Consider the following 24,262-nt stretch of genomic DNA (forward strand, 5'->3'; position numbering starts at 1 on the left):
TCCACTAGAGAACATTATATTAACCTAAAATATAAGAAGTGTATATTCTTTCCCAAATAAAAGTTACGAAATTACCTAATATTATATGTGAGAAAACCTTATATGTTATATTTTTCTAAAACGACTTTAAAATACAAAAATGAGGACACCTTATATGTTATATTTTTCTTATATGTTAGATTTTTTCTTATATGTTATATTTTGAATTTTTTAAAATGACTTTAAATTACAAAAGTGAGAAAACCTTATATGTTATATTTTTCTAAAACGACTTTAAAATACAAAAATGAGGACACCTTATATGTTATATTTTTCTTATATGTTAGATTTTTTCTTATATGTTATATTTTGAATTTTTTTAAACGACTTTAAATTACAAAAATGTAAGTTTCCTTAAGTATACGAATAAAAACATTAAAATGACATGTATCAATTCACTGGTTGATTTGAAAGTTTTCAAAACTATATGAAAGATAAAAGTCAAAATAATTCAACTGTGAAAACAATACTGTTCACTTTTTTCAAGAATGTGTTCGATGGAAAAAATAAGGTTTTTATGTCATAATTTGTTTAATGTCCAATCCGATCAACCCATGATGTATTAATTATACTTTTGTTTCATTATTTTTAATAAAAATTGATCCGATCCATCGGAAAGAAATTATATAATAACAACAAAAAATATTTTATATATATAAATAAAATAATCAAATATATAAAAGAAACTATCGATAATATATACAAATAAACTCACTCTGCGTAAAGCGCAGGTCTTATCCTAGTATGCCATTAAGATACAGCTTATTCATACATATAGACAACTATAAAACCAACTAATACGCTGTTTAACATTTTCAAATGAATTAATTATCTTTTTTTTTTTTGCTAACCGAGTATCCTGGCTCCACCGAAGGGGTCCAGACTAGAGATCGAAGTGAGCATGGACGCTGCCAGGGCGTCACCATGTGGCTCACCGTGTAACGGTCTTCGGTCTCGGATTAAGAAAATAATTACCGTAAAATTTGGAGCTCTGTTCTAATTTGGTAGATCTACACATATATATACAAACACGTAACTTTTTTTTTTGAAACACATACAAACATGAAACATGTAACCATTTTAAGAAAATATAAGCTAAAAAACTCTACATAAATACTATTAGTGTCGGATCGAAATATATAATTAGAATAAATGTATATATTAGCCTTGAATTTTAAAATTTCAGGTGTTATTTATATTTTATTAACTATAAAATACTCCCCGAATATATAACTGTTATCTATACGTATAATCAAGGTTTGCCAGTGCGTAGATCCCGATTATATATTATTTTATCTATCAAATTTATTACAGTATTAGGTTTTTACGTACTGCGCTAAACGTATATTACTATCAGTTTCTTATAAGGATCGAAAATTTCCACGATCGCGCACTCATTGGCTTCTGAAGAACATTCCACTATACAACTTAAACGCATGTGTGTTCTCCTCACCAGGTAAATGCGTTCATACCATGTACGGAAATAAGTATTTTCTAACATAACCAAAACGTATGGTGTTTGTTATGTAATAATATAATAACTGAACTGCAGATAATAAAATAAATACCAAGCGCTCGTAGCTTGGTGGTAAAGGAGGTACAGCTGTACTGCCTGCCACCCGGATTCGAGCCTTGGCCACAACGGATTTAACATCCTTTCCGTTGGGGCGTTGGACCCCTTTCGGAGATAGTTGGGAATGTGACTGTCCAGATACGAGAGTTATCAAAAAAATAAATAAATAAATAAATACCCAAAGCATTTCAAACATATACGTTATGATAAAACTAGACGATAAAATGATATATTGATATGGGTTTTTAAAATTCTCTTTACTTTATATATATATTAGGCTTGGCTAAGTATTTTATAAAAATCTATTTTGAACATAAATACCGAAGAGTGTGATCCGAAGTCAGGCTAAGTCTAAGATAATCTCTATATGATATTCCTCTTTTAGTAAAATAGATATGTTTTTTATAAACAGTAAAATATATATGTTATTATAGTATACAGTTGAGTATAATATAAATGAATTTTGGTTTAGATCTTTTTTTCTTTGTCAAATTATTTGGATTTAGATAAACAACTCAAAAACTTGTTTTTGCTTTTCTCTTGCTTTTTAAATTTGGGTCAGAATAATTTAGATGATTTGAATAAGAAAAGCTTTGCTGAAATACATAGAATAGTGTATATTTTTTACCCAAAATATATCAGATATTATTGAGATGCTCTTTCTTTGTCAAGATAGTATCCTCTTATATGATTTGGACTTGTGATTGGCAAAATGATGATTGAGATGCTCTTTCTTTCACTCTACTATATTTTGTTGGTAAGAATTTATGAGTATCCAAGGTAGATGTGAAAGATAGAGAGACCCGCCACTAGTGTTTCCCAATTGTCATATCTATGTGGTGGCTTTCTCAGTATCAAACATATAAATAAATACATATGCTTTTTAATTTGTTAGTATATGGAATACTATATTATAATATAGCATTTTGAATATACAATTTAAGAATGGGTCCTACGTTATAGTGCCGCAGACCTGTCCTACAACAAGGTCTTTCACATGCTTGTATTGGGAAGATTTGAAAGAGTATTAACACCTATCTATCTATCCTCTTTGGCAATATGCTTTTGTTGCAGAAAATTATTGAATGTTTCTAGATATAATATACAGAAAATATAAATACATGATCTGAACCTTCTCCAACTAGCTCCACTGCTCCCATGTGCTCTGCTTCCTTTCCTTCTCTCTGCCTGTTTCTTGGGATACTTCAACTCTCCACTCTTTTTTATTGTTAAAATATTTAAAATTTAATGGGTTCATTTATTTTCTTATATAGAACGTTTAATCCTCTTTTCTTTTATGTTATATATTGACCCAGTCATGTAGGAATTTTATATTTGTACATATTAGTATTATTATAGATAGTAAAGGTTTTTCAGGAAAAGTATATAAAGGGAGTTTTATGGGCCTACCAAAAAACATAAGCAGGAGCAATAAACAAGGCCACGACGCCGATGCAGTAGAAGAATTGGAGATGGGATGAGTGCAAGTCTACGGAGGGTTGAGTGCTTGATCAGATTTTGATGAAAAGAAAGATATGAGAACTTTATCGGAGTATCTACGGTGATGTTGCAAGTTGTCGTTAGCCAGATTCAAAGAGAAGATGGTTTCGGCTTTCACAGGAGGACCTTCGGGCCGGTTCGATTCACCCTAGTGTAATCAATTATCTTGTTTCTCATCTTAACTAAACCAAGCCAAATGGATGCATAAGTTCTTCACAAATACATGATTATCAGGCGGTTTTTTTAACTCATGAAGCTAAAGATAGGGGAAGAGAAAATTTTAAAATTCATGAAGCTAAAGTTAATTTAAATAGTGGGCTCCCTCGTTTGCGGATATGGGCCGCTACTTTCGGTACCTCCGTGCTTTAGCTGCGAGACCCATAGAATTTGTTTAGTTTTTACCCTCACTCCCCAGTTATGCGCGTCAAGGAATAATACTCTCTGATGCGCGCGTTTTCATTTTGCTTTGTGGGCCTAATTTTTTGGGTCCTTAAAACCCAGACAACTAGTTTACGGTAGTAATTTAACCGGCTTCCCATTCTTTGTTGTCCTAATTATTTGCATTTGCTGTTCTCAGGGAGAAGTTAAAATTTTAACTGGACGATTAGTCCAAACAATTTGTTTCTTTATTTAACTATTTCATTTTAAATTACTAGGAACATTGCCTCCGCGCAAGCGCGGGGTTGTGAACAGAGTTTTTGTTTCATCTCAATATTTGCTTGGGTTATTGTAGTTGTGAATTTTGCGTTTTAAGTTGTTTTTCGAGTTTTTTTTATTGTTATAGAGTTAGAATTGTGATGATGAATTGTGTATGCATTGTTCTCCACTTATGAAATACTAAACCGTGTTAGTAATGTGATTGATATAGTTCGTGGTGTTGTTTGCTGTGTCACTGAGACTTATTGTTTGTTTGTCTTTTTAATTTGTTTCTTGTACTATTAAGAGTACATAAATTATATTAAAGTTGTTGAGAGTACCTTTTGTTTCTGGGTATTTTTTCTTCAGTTTAGTTGTGTAAGTTCTGTGTATTAAGTAATAATTTTTATTATCCTTATTATGTTTGTTATATGTTTCTTTTTTATTTTTAAACTTGTTGCTCTTACCGGACCTTTAAAACAAATACATAAAAACTTGTAGAAATAAATATAAAATGAGTGACAGTTCTGAATAGTTGGGCCTTAATGGGTTTTAAACGAATTTATGTATTGCTCATAAGAAAACAATAACATTGACCTGTTGACATTGGACATGTAAGTTGTTTTTATAAGACAAGAGGAGTGAATAGGTGGAGATTTTGTTGCCGCTTTTGTGTCTGTCGGGATTTTATCTTGTATCTTCTAGTTTGGTTGTGTTTGTTTCTCTTTTATTTGATGTGTAATATGTAAACAAAAATCATTGTTAGTTGTATTTATCAGAGTTCGTAATTTATTCTGCTTTTTTTGTTTAGGTAATTTCACTGACCTTGGTTGTCGTCTTCGTCTTCTTCTTTGCGAAAGTAAGTTTGTAAATTGGTAAATAGTTGGCCGTGTAGTTTGTAATTGTTTAGTTGACTCGATGTATGTGTCGTTGAGTTTTAGTTGAGGTGTTTGATTTGATATATTTGTTTTGAAGTTTATTTCTAAGATTAGACAAAAAAAAGAGGTGATCATTAATGATTTGTCTTTTTTGGAATTCTAGTTTTTGGTGTTTTAATTGTTTGGGATATTGTGGTTTCTTTTAAACTGTAAAATAAAGGTTTGTGTATAATTAATATGATAAGTAAGGGAGATAAATAGACGACCACATATTTTGCGTAGGAAATATTTTTGATTATTGATGTTAGCACAATATAGATAATAATATAAAGGGAATTGTGTGTTGATTGTTTCTTACGGATCAATGAGGAGACGAATAACGACTCGAGTTATTTTTTTGCTAAGGTCAGAGCCTTGGACATAACGGATTTGTCCAACCACATATGCAAGTTTAAATATCAGTTATGATAACGAAACATATTATACACCCAGATGCAATATGATAATATACTGGGAGTTCTAGGTTTGTGTTCGCAATCACTTGGAAATTGTCAAACAATCTAATTATGACTGGAGATTGATCTTAGGAGCATCCGTGATGACCTCATCAATAATAGTTGGTAAGATGAAACGAATAAGGAATGAATGATCAGTTATCTTGTACATGCTTGAGCACCTATCAACCTCAAAACGATCGACTTACACAATGGAACCGGCTTTCAAAGATGGCATGTAATGATTAGCACGTCCGGCGGGAATAAACTCGAAACACAGAATCTGCGAATAATATTATTCAACAAAGAATCAGGAAATCAATTAAAAATAATCTATATTATTTTTTTTCCCTAGGCCCGGTCCACAGAAAAAGCCGAAGAAGCAAGGGTTTCCGACCTTCATAAATATATATTAGTTTCGGCCTTCAATGTACAAAGTATCCTTTATAGTTTAGTGGTATAAATGTTTTTGTTTTTATATCAATAACCCGGGTTCGAGGCATGTACTTGACATTTTTTTACACTTTTTAAAAATGGAATTCACAAAATGTTGACGTGGCGCGTGAAGAGAGAGTAAAAACTCAATCATTATAATATAGATTTTGTACTTATAAGAACGAAAATGAACCAATAGTCTCTAGATTAAATGCTGTGACAAAAAAAAGTCTCTAGATTTAATGATAATCTGTATGTTTTTTAACATATTGATTTCCTAGCTCTTTCACACAAATTGGAGTATTTCTAACGCAGTATATCAAAATTAATTTGTAGAGGTAGATTTGTAAAAACTAATTAGGTTTTAAAAAGTCAATAACGATGGATGAAACTGCTGGAACGAACAAATACAAATAGGTACGACATTGACTGGTATTTTGTTACAACACCTTTAAACAGTGATAACGACCTTAACCGTGATGTAAAATTCTGTTCATCTCTTTTTTCTTGTCTACTTCCCAGTTTTCACTTTTATTTATTTTATCTAACCAGTCACAGGAGAAATCACAAAACGGAAACAAGTGGCAAATTATATGTTTCCTACGTCCAACGGTGAGAACAGTTATGTCGGTAGTTACAATAAAAATGTAGGGCAAAGCAATATTCACTGACGTATACATTTGTTTTGGAATTTTCTTGCCAGGTTTTTAATCTAAATACCATAGTATATATTAGAATTTGTTTTGACAAAAGTCTCTTTTTTTTTTTCTAAGAATGTAAATATTCATAAAATGAAAGAGTCAGATTTACAATAATTAAGAAAACCTAAAAGCAGGATCACTTTGGCAAAAAAAGAATTAAAAACAAAGCAGGCCTAAGGAGATATAATCAAACTGGGCAAACCTATTACAACCAAAGAGACATGAGAGCAGAGAAATGCGTTCTCTGCCTTCGGGATGTGATGATGGATCTAATGTCACGGTCTATGAGTCTAAAAACTTCAGCTGCAGTGATGGAAACATGGTTATGGAGAATATTGTTCCTCATATCTTATGACAAAAGTCTTATTTATATCTTTAGCTCCGAATTAATATTCAAATTGTGTAGTCGCCAATCGCCATTGTAAGTTAAATGTGATCATTTCTCAACCTTCTACCGGCCTATTCTAAATCAAGTGTTCATATACATATATTTCATAAATATATATATATATATATATAACTTATAAATTTTCTTATTAATATACGTATATACGTATATATAGGTATCGAATTTAATGTAGGTTTCAGTTGAAAGTGACCATATAGGAATCCATCCCTATTTCCTACGAACCACCAACTTCACTGTAGGAATTTATAATTTTGGTTTGAATATCAGTTACGACGATTGCAAATATATTCACTGTATGCATATAACAAGCCATATTTACAATAAATACAAATAGAAAGATAAAAACAAGTAATACGAAATATAGAGTAAGGAGCAATCGAATCGATATTAGTATATTACTTTTTGTGAACAGTAGAAAATCGTTTTAGGTTTAGCTACTACGAACTATTAAATTTAGTTCGACTACATTGTGACGATGGAGGAACTATTAGTGTGATCAAAAAGTTGATATATACATAATACATAATATATTATATATCAGTGGGTAGTACGTACTTTTCAACTTAAGGTCGAAATTCATAACTTTTTAGATGATAAAATTTGCAATTTATCTCTTTACAAGTAATTAAACAAAATCAACTTTAGCCATAACTTTCTGGAGTAGTTTTCACTAACCCAAAAAGTCAAAAGTTCATTCTCATCAGAAGCTCTTCATTTACAATATTTTCTTGGTGAAGTTTCTCGTTATCTACATACTACTTTAACTACTTTATTTAAAGTTGCATATCCACTAAATTACCATAAATTAACTTCAACTACCAGTCTATGACTGATACGCATCCCTTATATATTAATAGAGAAACATTTAAAAAGTTATAACTTATAGTTTGTACTAATTAAAAAAGTGTTCTGCTGAGTTGTCACGTAATTAAAATTTTAATTTTGCTTACGTGGTGGTTTGAGATCAATTGAGAATTTTGTTAGTCCAAAATTAAATTGTTAGACAATGTTATATTATATAGTATATCCATTATGGATCATTCATTTATCAAATTAAAATTATTATATATTCTTTCCTTAAATAAAACCTACGGAATTACCTAATGTGATTAAAATATATATGGCAATAAATGATTTTAATAAAGATTTGCTAACAATATGTACACTCTATATCATTTTTGTTTAATAATTTATTATTAAAATAAATTACACAATTATAGTAATCATATAATAAAATTTTAGATTTTTTTGTATATGTTTTATTTTTAATTTTTCAAAACGAGTATAAATTACTAAAACTATTAAAAGTTTCACATAAAATTTTGTGATCAAGGTTTAATTTTTTTTCTATAATAAGATACAATGATTATAAAATCATATGAATAAATAATTTTCTTTTAATAGGTGTTTATGTTAATTTATATATATATATATATATATATCATATTTTTTAAATTAAACTATAGATCATATGCAAATACATACTTATATTTTGAAATCTTCATTGGTTTTTTCTAAATGATTATAAATTATTGAAACCGTTAACCATTCTGCATTAAAAAAAACCGTTGGTGTAAAATGTTGTTACACAAATATGCAAGTAATCATAAAATCGTATGAGTAAAAACCTCATTTAATAAATATCCATATTAAAAGTATATTATATATCTATGTTAATATCATTTTAATTTAATTATATATCATATACGATAGATAAAATTAATTATTTTGATTTATTTACCCTCAAATGATTGCGAATAAACAAGAGCGATCGTTTGATTTATATGTGCACGCCAATTTATTACATAATAGTAACTGATTTCTTAGTTATTTAATATATTAATTATTTTATTATTTCATAATATGCAGAAAAACATAAAATAAGTAATAAATATAAAATATTTATTCTGCATAAGGCGCATATCTTAACTTTAAGTATGTATCTCTTTAATAATTTTAAATTTTAAACATTTTTTTAAATTTCAGGCCAAAACAAAATAACAAAATGAAAATAAACTTAAAAATCAATATTTATATCGATCAATAACCAAAATTAAAAAAAAAACGACACAAAAATGAGAAAATATTGAAGATAAATAGGATTGACACATGAACGTAATCTTCTCATTACCATATTTTCTTTTAAATTGCTAAATGATGATATAAAATCGAGCTGACATAGTTTTATTGTAGCCAGGCCTGAGATTCTTTGGCCTAAACGTTAGTTTCTTATGCGATAAGTGATTTTTTGACCTAAAATATTTTTAAAAATGGGATCATCTCATCAGTAAACAAATTATGTAATTAACAAAAAAAATTTAAAATGTTGTTTGAGGGCTAAATATATTAATTCGATCAAGAATATAAATTTTATTTTTCTATACGATATTTTTTAAATAATTTTCATATAAATTCACCATGCACAAGGCGCATGTCTTATCCTGGTACATGTAATATAAAAGGATCTCAACTTAATAAGCTGAAATATAATTTATTGTAATTAAAGCTTATTAGTTGCATACCAAAAGATTATCGAATATGAACCATATCTAGCTCAACTTGTAATCAATATATAAGAAACATGTAATAGATAATTAAGCAGAACCCCTGATGGATCAACCTCTCGCAGGAGATTGTAAATGATATATAAAGCACAACTAACCAACATATATCTTAGTTATTCATTAACCAAGCTCCTAATAATTGCTGCTTGTGGGCTATTAGGATCAATGGTCTCCAGAAGCTGAGACAATCGATCACTAAGGTCATCGGCTTCTTTGTGCAAGTTTCTTATGTAGTTGCAAGTCTCTTGTAACACTTTCGATGCTGATACCTATATATTTTAAAGAATGTACATTTTATAGTCAGACCCAAATTATATATCCAAACAGTATTAGCATGGAGTAATTATGTGACTTACGTAATATGTCAAAAAGATCGAGATGCATACTGCTATAGACATATACACTACAATATTATGCGTTGTTATGATTTATGAATATAAAGCTTAAGATTAATGCTCGTTACTTACAAAATTAAAGAAACCGGCATATTTCTTATTTTTGTGAAGCTCGTCCTTTTCTTGTTTTATAGAAACTAAGATTACTAAATACAAATGCGAAAAGAATAAGTCGGTGTTGTACATAAATGTATTGAATTGATAGTCCGTGAAGCAACATAGTCGTCTCACATTCAATGCAACTAATCAATTATATAAGTGAAATTAGTTATAATTAGCTTAATGCTGAAGTTAGGGGAAATATGTTGCCCTCTCCTCAAAGTCCGGTTAATGGTCAAAACGTCTTTTAGAAACTTCAAACTGCAATCTCCCATACATAATTACTATATGACTATAACGCATTATGCTCCAACATGTTGTATATGTGAATTTTTCATCAAACATAGTAACTAACCCTGAGTAAATATCTTATCATAAAATTCAAACTTAAGTATACATAGAAGCTTATACATATATGTATTTTTGTTTAAACATTTTACCGTGCTGGAACGACGGTTCTGACGAATCTCTGGAATGGACTGTCGGAGCTTTGAGATAAGATCAGTGATCTGATCATCGCTAATCCTTGACGATGAGCTTGCTTGTCTCGACCTTCTGTTAGACATTTTTTGAATTTTTTATATAGAGATTCTATATATGGATCCAGTAGAGCACTCTCTCTTTTTTTGTTATCGCTTGTGGGTTAGAAAAGACGTAAAATTGTTTGTGCTTGTCGAAAGAAAGAGAGAATTAAGAAGAAGAAAATGGTGTAATTATATAGAGGGCAAGGACCACTTCTAGAGAGAGATACATAGAATACAATAAATTTAAATATGGATGTTGGATATGGTGAAGACAAGTGCATAAGAGAGAGCAGTGGTTTGGCATTGGAGTTCTGGATACAAGACACGTGAATTACCATAAATCAGATTGTGATGTATATATATATATGAAAAAGCCTTAGGCCAAATGATCAATGCTCAGAAATCTTCTATCTCCTTCTCTAGCAAAACACCAGTTGAGATCAGATCAAGAGTTAAAGAAAAACTGGGTATTGACAAGGAGGGGGGAGTAAGAAAATACCTGGGTCTTCCGGAACACTTCGGTAGAAGGAAAAAAGATCTATTTGCATCCATCGTAGACAGTATGAGACAGAAAACGACCAGCTGGTCCACACAGTTTCTCTCCACCGCCGGGAAAGCTACTATGATCCAATTGGTTCTATTTGCCAAACCAAACTTCGCTATGTCAAGCTTCCTACTCCCGGTTAGTCTCTGTAAACAAATCCAATCAATACTTACCCGTTTTTGGTGGGATGATAAAGACGGGGAGAAGAAGATATGCTGGAAGTCCTGGGATACTCTAACACACCCTAAAAGTCTTGGAGGGCTGGGTTTTCGTGATGTCCAAGCATTTAACCAGGCCCTGCTAGCAAAGATCGCATGGAGAATTTTAACTAAACCAGACAGTCTGTTGGCAAAATTTCTACTGAGCAAATACTGTTACAAAACTACCTTCATGAAAGTCGCCGCAGGGTCAGCTATCTCACACGGTTGGAGGGGGATCCTTGTAGGTAGAGACCTAGTCCTATGACATCTTGGCAGAGTAATAGGTAATGGAGAGACCACCAATCTCTGGTCAGACTCCTGGATTGACCCGACGTCAAATCTCAAACCTATAGGACCCGTACCTCTGCAAGAAAAAGTCCTTATGGTTGCTGACATCCTCACAAGAGAAAAGAAAGAATGGAATACAGATCGAATCAGAAACCTCTTACCGGAGCTAGAAGACCACATTCTCAGTATCAAACCGAGCGTGCTGGGAGCTGAAGACTCGTATTTTTGGCCGCTACAGAAGACAGGAGAATACACTGTCAAGACGGGTTACTACTCAATCCACAGCTTGGATATCCAATCGACACTACTCTTGGAGGAAGATAGCACGTGGAGCTGGAAAAAACACATATGGAATCCCCCTCTCCTCCCAAAGCTCAAGTTCTTCCTATGGAAGATAGCCACAAACTCCCTCCCCACTGGTGCAAACCTACAAACTCGAGGTCTCCTAACCAACACGGGATGTCCAAGATGTGGGGAAGTTGAAACTATAGACCATATCTTATTCCACTGCGCTTTCGCACATGAAGTCTGGTCCTTTGGCCTCTGGTCTCACCCATGAATGATGGAGATCTAGCGACCTTCAAAGACACCCTTCAAGCCTCATACAAGTGGATCAATCTCCCTCCCCTAGGAGTCACTACCAACCTTTTCCCTTGGATTTGTTGGAATCTTTGGACGACTAAGAATCTGCTAGCGTTTGAGAATCGAACACTCTGCCCACAAGAAGTTATCTTGAAAGCAACCCGAGCTTCAAAGGAATGGGAGGTGGCTCAGCCGTGTAACCGCCCAAACCCTATCTCGCCGATCACTCAAAGACATGCAGCTGAGACACCATCGCCGCCGACCTTCTGTAACACAGATGCATCGTGGAAATCAGACACAAAAGCAGCATGATTAGGATGGATTTTCACAGACAACGAGGGTCAAGAGATTACCAGAGGATCAAGTGCTCAATCTCACGTTTCATCTGCCTTAGTGGCGGAGGCACTAGCAATAAGGGAAGCGTTGATCCATGCCTCCTCTCTCAATCCCACCAAAATCTGTCTTAGAATAGACTCTCAAGCGCTCGTTAGAGCAATCACCACGGAAAGAAGACCTTCGGACCTCTTTGGAGTTCTCTCGGACGTCGACTCTCTGGCTTTTTCTCCGACATTGTCCTTCGCATTTTGTCGTTAGTTTACATTTCTCGGGTTTTTAATGGATCTGCAGATTCATTAGCGAAAACCTCTTTATCTTTGTACTTGGGCCTTAGGCCGTAAACGCTTTTCTAATTATTATTCAATCGGTTGATCAAAAAAAGATGTATATATATATATATATATATGATCATACATGTGTGTAACTAGGATTATAATATTTGTCGTACATGAAAAGGTTAAATAGAACCATTGCTTTGAGCAACGGTTAAATAGACCAATTCTGAATTCCCCTCTTGGCAATGACATATATGAGGATGTACTATTAAATTTTAAGACCTAACGAAACGACCACAAGATCCAAAAATAAGGAGATTAATTTCCACAATTTGTAAATTGTTATCTGAAATATGTTATATTTGCATTGGGGATCCATTTCTGATTTCAACCAATAAAACAAAGAACATTAAAATATTGTCACTTGACTTTATAATATAAGGATATAATACTAGTGTAAAGTTTGTCATCTAGAGTATGGGAGAGGGAGAGAATCAATTATATATTCGATCGATGATACGTAAAACCAAGAAGATTTTGTGTATCAGTTATAGTCATATGGGTAAATAAAAACAATGACTTCACTTAGGTCATTTGAGACCACTGGGGAGCATACACTATCCTATAATAAATCACAAGGGAGGGGCCGGTTTTTGTCCAATCCCTATCACGTGTATGTGTAACTCGATAGATAGTGTATGCTTACGATATTTATTTGCATATAATACAGAGAAAAAGATAAAAATAGCACTAAATCAAGTTTATGTTCTCAAACTAGCATTCTAGGTCAAAAGTCACAAAAATAGCACTTAATGTTTTATCAAAAGTCACAAACTTAGGGTTTATAGTTAAAGGGTGGGGTTTAGGGTTTAGGGTTTAGGGTTTAGAGTTTAGGGTTTAGGGTTTAGATTTTAGGGTTTAGGGTTTAGAGTTTAGGGTTTAGGGTTTAGATTTTAGGGTTTAGGGTTTAGAGTTTAGGGTTTAGGGTTTAGATTTTAGGGTTTAGGGTTTAGAGTTTAGGGTTTAGGGTTTAGATTTTAGGGTTTAGGGTTTAGAGTTTAGGGTTTAGGGTTTAGATTTTAGGGTTTAGGGTTTAGAGTTTAGGGTTTAGGGTTTAGATTTTAGGGTTTAGGGTTTAGAGTTTAGGGTTTAGGGTTTAGATTTTAGGGTTTAGGGTTTAGAGTTTAGGGTTTAGGGTTTAGATTTTAGGGTTTAGGGTTTAGAGTTTAGGGTTTAGGGTTTAGATTTTAGGGTTTAGGGTTTAGAGTTTAGGGTTTAGGGTTTAGATTTTAGGGTTTAGGGTTTAGAGTTTAGGGTTTAGGGTTTAGATTTTAGGGTTTAGGGTTTAGAGTTTAGGGTTTAGGGTTTAGATTTTAGGGTTTAGGGTTTAGAGTTTAGGGTTTAGGGTTTAGAGTTGAGAAATGAGGTTTTGGGGATAAGATTTTAAATTTTGAAAAATAAAAAAATTAAAATTTTCAAAAGATAAACTTAGAAATGTGCTATTTTGGTCATTTTAGTTTTTGAATACTATTTTTGTGATATAAACTTAGAAAAGTGTTATTTTGAAGATTTGCCCTATAATATATACTAATATAAACTTTATATATCATATCACCAAACCCAGTTACTTCGACCATTTTCTAAGAGAGGTAAAATTTAAACTCGTACTCCTCATATGATTCTGCTAAATATATATACGCCATGGTGATGATATGCAAACATATAAATGAAAGATGATGATAATAAGTAGATGCATGTATATATTTAGAAAACAAGGAGATGGTGTGATGAAGTGTACATCAAAGAAAAATGTTTGTTGATGAGCACACAAAGGTGGGACAATTTATGTTTTTTAAATTTCGAAGTTAATTTTATTGTAAACAAAAACAAGTTTTAACCTCCCATGTGATGATATGACACTCATTTCGCCCTCTAATCAGGGAGCATCCATATACTTCAAGCTCCTCCTCCCACATGACATTTTTTGTATCTCTATACTTCTATCTAACTGTAGCTAGTTAAACCTTTTGTTTAAGAAGTGTGTTGTGCTACAAATTATACATAATTACTTATATATTACAAAACTGTTATGGTATTCACACTGAAAATATACATGTGAAATGTGTAAATACTGTAGAACTTTTATACAGTTTCAACATCTCAATTCCTTTTATCCAATAGGAGAGTAGGGGGATGTCAGAGTCACGACCCCCCACTATATATCCACAACTTACCGCAATAGTTTTTGTTTTGGGGGTACAATAAACCTGTAAATGTCTATGTTTTTACTGTAAAAAGAAGAAAATCAGAATGATGCATGCTAGGAATCTTGTGTATGAATTACGATAGATCTATATGTAATTTATAATTAAATGTATGATAATCCACTTATCATTGAGTAATTTAAAATTAAATATTTCTATATTTAGCGTTGTATTAAGGTTTAGATATTGTTGATTTGGAATTGTTTTTTAAATTGATATATATTGTTCATCTTGGAGTGTGGTTAGATGAGCCTCAAATTCTCTATTGTCATTTTTTTTTCTTACAAATAAGACAAAGGAAAACATTTGAAAATTATAACATTATTTTATGTCTTCTACTGTAGAGAGATGATTTTTTTCATTCCACGCATGAAGAGGTGTATATGCCCCAAATATGAGAATTAATTCAAGCTATGAAATGTGAAGACAACTTACACTTAAAAATATTTGGTGATACTATATCATTTTCTAGACACTACCGATAGATATCCTAAGGCTCAGGGCACTCGACAAAATTATCCAAACTTCTGGAAATTGACATGGCAAGCTGTGAATGGCCCGAACATAGCAGAAGGGTCTTATTCTTAACCAATATATAAATCACGATTAGCTTTTATCAAAATCCGAGGAATAATTTAGCATGTCAAATAGCAATTGACTTATGAATCTTATTATCCTAACTAATTATATATGCCTTTTTGTCTTACATTTTTGATAGATATGATATAAGAAAATCATCGAGGAGAGGGACGGGTGTTGTTGGAAATGTAGACATTGATTGTGAATGCTTGTCTTCGTCTGTTTGTATTATAAATGTCTATCGAATATGTACCACAATAATGTTGTCCGAAATTAAATCTTAGGTTTCTTGTAACCAACGACACACTTCTGTCATAATAATATGAAATACTTACAACTCCATTTTCCCTGTCGATATTTGGTGTTTGTAGTTCGTAGAGATCACTTATGCTAATTAATCGTGTCTGAATTGTACAAATGTATGTAGATGTATATAAGTTTAAGGGGTTTCATATAAAAAAAAGAGTTTAAGGGTTTTAATGGGCTTGCTAGGTTAAGCTACCACTTGCTCTGTCAATGTAAGGAGTTCTTTACTTTCAATTTATTCAAAGCAAAATAGGATAACAAATGAATTACAAATTACCAAGAATAGCCGTGTCTGCTTTAAGTTAAGGCCACTAAAGTACTAAACTAATGATGTATAACTTGCAAACTGAACAAATAAATTAGAATATATGCCCAAGAATGACGCGTACAAATTAAAAAAAAAATGTTAAAAAAAAAAAATCTAAAAACAGTCTAAATTTTTTTTTTTAACACTGGATAATTATGCTATTACAATCTAAATTTATGTTGTAAGTATTTTGTTTACATCCGAACAACAGGCGGGTCAATTACATCGAACCTCAATTCCATTGAACCTTGCTGGAGGAATGCCTATACTACATCAAGCACTCACTTTCTGTCTATTGACCTTAGAACACTCATTTTTATGTTGTTTTCAATGAAGGGGAAGTGATTTCGGAGGTGCTGACCCGCAGCGAGGCAGAGATGACTAAGAATTCCGGAGTAAAAAATGACTAACACTTTAATCCAAATATAGCATTAATGAATCACAGTATATGATTTCTTTATCTATATTTCGATACAAATTTTAACCAAATTATGCAATGAAGTGCACTGAGGAAGAAGAAGATAAACGTAACGCGGCAATTGGGGGAACTCTCACCACCACATCAGCAATAGCATTAACATTTGTGATATGTAGTCTAACGCAGGCATTTTTGCCATTAAAGTCTGGGTGGTGTAGTCGGTTATCACGCTAGTCTCACACACTAGAGGTCCCCGGTTCGAACCCGGGCTCAGACAATTTTAATCTTCTTATTTTCGTAATTTTTAAAGTACTCTCACATTGACACGTTTCTTCAACAAATAAGCTTCGGCCATAGTAGGACTAGGAATACCTTTGCGTCATCTGTATGTGTGGTTTTATTGGGCTTTAAGTGGAAAAGTGTCCCGCAATGTAAGAAATTCTATCATTTATCAGCCTATATGTGACCACTCTAATGGACCATTCATGCCCGTCTAATATAACTGCATTAATATTTGGATCAAAGACTTCAAAGCATTGCGTTGATATGTTACTATCAAGTGTGATTGGACACTATAGTTGAGTCCAAATCGTTCGTCAAATATTGTCAAAAGGATATTAATTAACTATGTCAAGACTCAAAACTGTTAAGCTGTATATTTTATACTCCTACCGTATAATGTCGGCTTAGAAGTTCAATCTCACAAGCAAAAGTTGTTTCATTTTTAATCCTCTTACCTAACAGCCATCGTATACAACTCGGGACGGCTCATGTTGCATACTAAACATAATAATATCTTTTTGTGGTTCACTTGTCAGTTTCAAGTTAGTTATCGACAAAATCAAGCAACTCATATTCATTTTGAACACCTAAGGGACGAAAAGGTCTGAAATTATCAGTTGTCCGAAACTCCAGTTTCTGTTTGTTAGTTTCTTTTTTTAATATTGTATTAGGCCGCCTTTATATTGTGTACATGAAGCAACCCAATAAACCCATAAACAAAAGAAAACTAGATATATTCCACAAACAATTATTGATAACTGAACAAAATAACAAAACATTATACTCGGTCACATCTGTTAATAACGTAAAATATAGTATTCAGAACCACACCTCCCGTGTTAGTATAAATAACAACATTAGTCTTTATCAAAATTATTGTCATCGATCATTGATCAAAAGAGAAGTTAATTAGTAACAAATGGCTGATTTGAAGATGAATATCTCTTGTTTCTTCTTCATTCAAGTACTATTGTTGTTGTTGCTCTCTTCCTTTCCTCCAACCAATGCTCAAGGGTTGAAAGTTGGGTTCTACGACAAGACATGCCCCAAAGCCGAGGCTATTGTTAAGAAGTCCGTCTCCGATGCCATGAAGAATGACCCGACAATTGGAGCTCCTTTGCTCAGAATGTTCTTCCACGACTGTTTCGTTCGGGTAACGTTCTTTCTTGACAACCCTAATGTGGAACTCGTTTTTTTTTGTACTTTATCGATCTAATGAACGTACCATGATGTTTAGGGTTGTGATGGGTCGGTCTTGCTAGAGCTAAAGAACAAAAAGGACGAGAAGAATGCGCCTCCTAACCTCAGCCTTCGAGGGTTTGAGGTCATAGATAATGTCAAGGCAGCTGTAGAAAAAGAGTGTCCAGGAGTTGTTTCTTGCTCTGATGTCTTGGCCCTTGTAGCTAGAGACGCAGTTGTTGAGGTTCGTATAAAATTTATATATAATACCAAGTTATATATAGTGGTCTAGTATATATTTGCTCGGCTTCACGGAATCCTTGTCTATTACAATTGTATCACTTGACTACGATCTGAAAAGACTATGAATATACTAATCAATACATTTTCAGCTCGATGGACTGTCGTGGGGAGTTGAAACGGGAAGAAAAGACGGTAGGGTTACAAACATCAATGAGGCCAGATCGAACTTACCATCACCTTTGGATAATATCACTAGCCTTATCACCCAGTTTAGTTCTAAAGGTCTCGACAAGAAAGACCTCGCCGTACTCTCAGGTATGTTAAAGAATCAAAAATTCATAAAAACTATATTAGAACAGTGTATCAAGTAATTAATATTGATATTATACAAGAAAAATATTTTTCATCAGGTCTAATTAATTTTTTTAAAGAGTTCACCAGAAAATCTCAAAACTATATTTTCATTCTCAAGTTACTTTTGTTCAATTATGGTTGGTTATTCTAGACATTTTTGTCTTATGAAGGCTCTGAAGATTATTCTTAACTCGTAACTTCGGTCTATAATCTCCCATATACATTAGAAAATTAAATAGTCTGAATATATATTTATAACATTTTGATAGGTGGACACACGGTTGGACAGGGACACTGTCCTCTAATCCTAAACCGGCTCTACAATTTCACCGGGAAAGGAGACAGCGACCCGGACTTAGACACGGAATACGCAGCCACCCTCAGAAAAAAGTGCAAGCCCACGGATACCACGACGGCTCTAGAAATGGATCCAGGAAGCTTCAAAACATTCGATGAAAGCTACTTCAAGCTTGTGTCACAAAGAAGAGGGTTCTTTCAATCTGATGCAGCTCTTTTAAACAACCAAGATACTAAGTCTTACGTTGTCAAGCAAATGAACAGCCAGAGATCTACTTTCTCTAAGGATTTTGGTGTCTCTATGGTGAAGATGGGTCGGATTGGAGTTTTAACTGGTAAGGCCGGGGAAGTTCGGAAGAAGTGCAGAATGGTTAACTAAGTATAGATCTTCTTGTGCGATCGTGATTATTTGCATTGTGATTGTTTGTGTATTTTCTTTTGAAGAATTATGAGTGAAATAACGTATCAATTGTCTAAAATGGAAAGCAAAATGGGAAAATTTGGAGAAATACTAGATTATATTTTGAAAACTATACTATCTTTTTATTTCTTTGAAAACTACACTTATTCATAAGTGAAATGACTAAATTGACCAAAATTAATATTTATATTATATAACATTTAATTTTCTATTTTAATCTGAAGCAGAAATATGTGGTTAAAAATAAAATAAAATTTCAAAAATAAAATATAACAACGATAGAAATGATAGAAATGGAACCCAGAGAGGAAATATAAGAAGCAAATGGTGCATTGATGTATATTTTCTTTTTCTACTACAATTTGTTATTTACAGTATTTTGCTTCTTTGACTAGATTCTAGAGAAGAAGTGATGTTTTATGAACTTTGTAAATCTAGAGCACATAATAAATCTAGCAGTTATAATTTCTTAACATACTTTTTCATTGTTCTTAAAAAGTGTGTGTGGTTCAACCCATTCATCCTTCGATGCCGTAAGGATACCAAGAAAAACAACACGAACATTTTTTTAAAATCTCAAAACGTTTATTTATCACAAACACAGATAATAATATTTTCCAAGTTTAATTTTTAGTTATATACTTCTTAAATTAATAGTATGATTATAAAAAGTTACTAATTAAAACAAGGATAAAAACGTCTTATTACATGTAACAAAATCTAGTTTTCAAAAAGAAAAGAAAAAACAAGTGTATTTTTCGAATTACAAATCACAGATAAAACATTTTTCAAATTATCCCAAGTAAAATTGTAAAACCAACTATGTCAAGTTTTTTTTCACAAAAATTAATATGGAGAATGTATTTTTCTTTCAAATGAACTACGTATCATTTAATTCCCACAGGATGTTATTTTATATTTTTATCTTCATGGCATTCATCTTAATTAGACGGTATATATATGATACATATCAAACTTAAAAAAAAAATGGTGTTTCTGAATATGCTATAGATTTAGAAAACACTCAATATACTATTTTTCGTCTTTTAGTTAACGTTGTTGTTTTGTATCATTAGTGGCAAACTATAATATTAATTTGCTTTATAAGGAGGAGTCTACTTTTTGACTAGTATTTTTGCATTATATTAATCAGATGATTCAGATCTTATCGTTAATTCAAAGTATATTTTGAATTTAAACTCTAGCATATGGCCCTGATATGAATCTTATTTTCATATTGGCGATATACATAAAATTCCATGAGCTCATGTATATACATTGACGGTTTATATACACATGACATTATGACAAGAAAAAAGACTCTCTAAAGAGTTCTTCCAGAAATAAAACCAACAAGAAAAACAGAAACATTAGAAGAGAAAACGCGGAGGACAAATCACCTGCACAATACAAAAACGATCAACCATAGTTAATATCATCATCACGTGCACACAGTTTTGATTGATTGATCGATCAAGAAACAGAGAGATAAACCTTTGATCGATGAGGATCATCACTGGACAGCGTTAACGGATCTCACTTTCCCACTAAGAGGTGAACATGGTAGACTCGGCCTAGAGATCAGGAACAGACCGAGACGAGGTGGATGATGAACGTATCGTCGATTCTCTAGACTCGCAGCTCTGGCTTCGACGAGAACACAGAGATCTTCCTCTCTGATCTTCAAAACCTGGCTGTGTACTCGCTCCTTACCCGTCTTTCCCGTGACCGTAGGAGCTGCTCCCCAACGTCCGACAGATCTTGGAGACTCAGTCTCAGCTTCCGATGATCCGCTGCTCTCTGTTTCAACCTCTTCCACCATCTTCCTAGCTACTGCCTCCATCTCCGACCAAGCTTCAGCTTCTCGTCTCGTCATCGTTTTAAGAAAAAAAAGATTTGAATCTTCGGAAGTTAAAATTTATTGTGAACTGTGACAGACATATGTGAAACAGAGCTTCTTAATTTATATACACGGGAAGAAAAACGGTTATTGTTGACGTGTCGGTATTGATGACGTCATTTGATATGTGTACCATTGAGGGTTTGACACGTGGATAATTAGCTGAGCCTGTCGGAAAGAGAAATCGTGTGGACCGGATCTCTCTGTTGCGTTGTTTGACCAGATGAAATGAGACGTGTGGAAGAAGTGGAAATCGGATCTGAAAACGACCAGCTCCGAAGCCGTTTTGTTCGGCATTTTTCCAACACTAGTTCGATAACTTACAATTTTACAAAGACTATAGGCCATGTCATCTCCATAATAATCCCTCTTAGATTTGGTTTTTAAGAGCTAACATTTTCTAAGCTCTATGTTTTTATTTTGGGTACAGATGTAGGTTATTTTTCATATTTTATTTATTGATATCAGATATTTGCATCTCGTATCATATCATTAAATTGCGTATTATTGTCAATAGATTTTTGAAAGAAAAAGTAATTAGCAGAGATCTATATACACATAAATTATAACAGTTGCGTAAATGTGATAGTAGATGGAATCCAATTGGAACATTTAACATTTTTGAAAAAAAATAATATATACTAAAGTTGTGGTTATTGTAGATATATTTTCTTAATATTAACAACAATAAAATTATAATGGTCGCGTGATTGGTAATGGAAAGGCAGGGTAATTATAAAAAATCAGAGTATCTCATTTTCTTAACTACGTGGAGAAATGGGATTTGTATCATGGCTTACATCGAGTGATAAGTCATACTACTATCTTCATTTACGTGTCTGACTAACCTACAGCTGCTTGAATCTTTCAAGCATAAAAACAATTATTAGTATGATGAGATGGTTTCCACGTAGTCCGCATGTAACGCGTGTGTTAAGAAAACACCAAGTGTTAGTAAGCAACTGTACTGTGCATTATATAATCACGGACGGCGATATCACTAAGAATTTAAGAATAATAAAATAGGACTTATATAAAATAAACAAGTGTAAACAAGGCCGAAGAAACAACTAATGTTACTTATGGGGTGCTCAAGATAACGACATAGCATGAGCAACCATTAGGCCATCGAGACATTAATTTCGGGTTTAAGCTTTTGCAAAAAGATGAGTATAATTTTTGTGGGTCTCAAAATAAAAATAAAACTCAAAGAAAGGTTCTGACACACAAAGAAACCACGAAACAATCGTCTGAAAATGAAGAACGAAGTTCAAGACTAAAAATATCAAAAAGCAGATCGCTTCATAGCTAAAAAGCAGCGGTGAGAGTTAAGATTTTACTCTTCGTCATCACCGTCTGCGTCGCCACCAGAGGCTTTCTTGGAGGCAGACTTCTCATTCCTTCTCTTCACTCTTCCTGGACGGCCACCACCGAAGGGACTGGTCAACGCAAAGTCAATATGCTTCTGCGAGTCAAGTCTCACCATGAACGAAGGAATGTTCACCAACTGCTTCCCAACCCTTAGACAACAAAACCCAAATCAAGATGAGTAACAAAGCCCATTAAGACATTTAAGCCCATTAAGACATTTAAGCCCATTAAGTCAATACCTGATATGCCTCTGCCTGATGAGGACACGGGAGTGATGAATAGACTTCGCCATACCAGACTTGAACACAATGGTCTGAAGACGACGCTCGAGAAAGTTCTCAACGGTCAAGGCCAAGACGTAATCGAGCTTGTTCTGACTCTCATCAAGAAGCCCGTAACGGTTCATCTTACGGAGAAGGGCCTCACCTTCGAAGATCCTCTTGGGATTCTTCTCGTCGAGAGTGAGAAGATCTCTTGCCGCGTTACGGATGCGGCTAAGAGAGTATTGGACTCTCCAGAGCTCACGCTTGTTGCGGAGACCGTACTCGCCGACTAGCTTCAGCTCGGAGTCGAGACGCTCCTTCTCGAAAGGACGTCGTGGGCCCTTGAACGTCTTTCCATCTATTAGACACAACAAAGATTATCAGCTACAAGACAAGATCTTCCGACAGGATCTATGTCAATGTCTCTAAACTGGATTCAATCTTAGAAGCTACCGAATCAGAAACACAATGAGGTAGATCATAGATTCACGTATTCTAAACCAGAGTGTACAGTAATCCTATGCAGATCGGATGGAAGATGATTGATAAGATAAATGGCAATGGAAGGGGGGGAGACTTACAGTTACGGTAGTAGCAAACGTGCACCATGTTTTGGTCTTCTTAGTGAGAAGCGGCGGTCTTGAGAACTAGGGCACGTAGAGAGGTTATGTAGGAGACGAGTTCCTTCTTTATATGGTTGTTTAAAACCCTAAGTCTCGTGTCTTTACTGGGCCTTGATGGATATACTGGCCCGTTTTAATTGGAATGCAACTCTATTGGGCTTTGCCCTCTGATTCAGTAAATGTTTCATTTTTCGCCTTACTATTCTAGATCAACTTGATTGGAACCCAAAATAGTTCTGATTTACTTTTTAGACTTTTTCATTTGTGGATTATCATACCGAAGGATGCAATTTTACATAAGTCTGAAAGTTAGATCAATACTAGTTTTTTTAAATTAAAATATAAAATGTGATAATTGCAGTATTAAAAATGACATACTGATTATTTCTGCCAAACGAAATAACTTTGGTTTAAAAATGAGGTTTGCATTAATGAAAATGTATAGCAGGCAAATAATTCAAAAATGTTAATCCAATAATTCAAAAATATACCTATTAGCCTAGTGGTAAACGATTTGGGATATGGTTAACCACGTCTTGTGATCGATTTCTACTAGAAACAAAGTCGGTGCTATTTGGCTAGTTTGAATTTGAGTTTTGGTGTTCAAACAGTTTACATGGTACTCCTAGACGATCTATTTAATTTCTGACATTAGTCGAAAGACATTCAACTCGGGTTAGACAGTATCATATCCAATCCATCTATATTATTAAAAGAGAAGTACTCATTTGACAATGTTCTTACTTCATTAATTAATTTTTTTTTTTTGCTTGTCTTTTTCAGTTGCATTTATGAAATATCCTAAAACGAATAAAACTGCCTAATTTATTACTTGTCTTTTCAGTTACATTAATGAAATATGCTTAAATGAATTTAAACTTCCAATTTTATTGTTTGTCTTTTTCAGTTACCTTAATGAAATATCTTTAAATAAATTTGAACATAATATCATTTAATCAACCAAAAAAACTCATGAGTTATCC

The 24,262-nt window shown here is 33.2% G+C and overlaps 4 protein-coding genes and 1 non-coding gene across 5 annotated transcripts; 2 read left to right on the top strand and 3 right to left on the bottom strand.

Moving 5' to 3' along the window:
* Positions 1–9,122: 9,122 nt before the first annotated feature.
* Positions 9,123–10,563, bottom strand: LOC106325337 (transcription factor PRE2-like). Its single transcript, XM_013763382.1, has 2 exons — positions 10,164–10,563; positions 9,123–9,498 (listed from the first exon to the last, which is right to left on the bottom strand). Exons 1-2 carry the CDS (start codon positions 10,287–10,289, stop codon positions 9,343–9,345), a joined length of 282 nt encoding a protein of 93 aa, XP_013618836.1. The 5' UTR covers positions 10,290–10,563; the 3' UTR covers positions 9,123–9,342.
* Positions 10,564–16,549: 5,986 nt separating this feature from the next.
* Positions 16,550–16,623, top strand: TRNAV-CAC. Its single transcript has one exon. It is a non-coding gene; the product is annotated as a tRNA-Val (tRNA).
* An 869-nt stretch (positions 16,624–17,492) lies between these two features.
* LOC106325576 (peroxidase 56-like) lies at positions 17,493–19,174 on the top strand. The gene is made up of 4 exons (XM_013763620.1): positions 17,493–17,781; positions 17,866–18,051; positions 18,200–18,365; positions 18,674–19,174. Exons 1-4 carry the CDS (start codon positions 17,548–17,550, stop codon positions 19,078–19,080), a joined length of 993 nt encoding a protein of 330 aa, XP_013619074.1. The 5' UTR covers positions 17,493–17,547; the 3' UTR covers positions 19,081–19,174.
* Positions 19,175–20,535: 1,361 nt separating this feature from the next.
* Positions 20,536–21,051, bottom strand: LOC106325740. Its single transcript, XM_013763792.1, has one exon. The coding sequence runs from the start codon at positions 20,996–20,998 to the stop codon at positions 20,636–20,638; it is 363 nt and encodes a 120-aa protein (XP_013619246.1). The 5' UTR covers positions 20,999–21,051; the 3' UTR covers positions 20,536–20,635.
* Positions 21,052–22,154: 1,103 nt separating this feature from the next.
* Positions 22,155–23,344, bottom strand: LOC106322349 (40S ribosomal protein S9-1). The gene is made up of 3 exons (XM_013760411.1): positions 23,238–23,344; positions 22,633–23,014; positions 22,155–22,542 (listed from the first exon to the last, which is right to left on the bottom strand). The coding sequence occupies exons 1-3, from the start codon at positions 23,263–23,265 to the stop codon at positions 22,359–22,361; spliced, it is 594 nt and encodes a 197-aa protein (XP_013615865.1). The 5' UTR covers positions 23,266–23,344; the 3' UTR covers positions 22,155–22,358.
* Positions 23,345–24,262: the final 918 nt, after the last annotated feature.

The sequence above is a fragment of the Brassica oleracea genome, chromosome C2 (assembly GCF_000695525.1).
Source record: "Brassica oleracea var. oleracea cultivar TO1000 chromosome C2, BOL, whole genome shotgun sequence".
Classification (NCBI taxonomy): Eukaryota; Viridiplantae; Streptophyta; class Magnoliopsida; order Brassicales; family Brassicaceae; genus Brassica; species Brassica oleracea.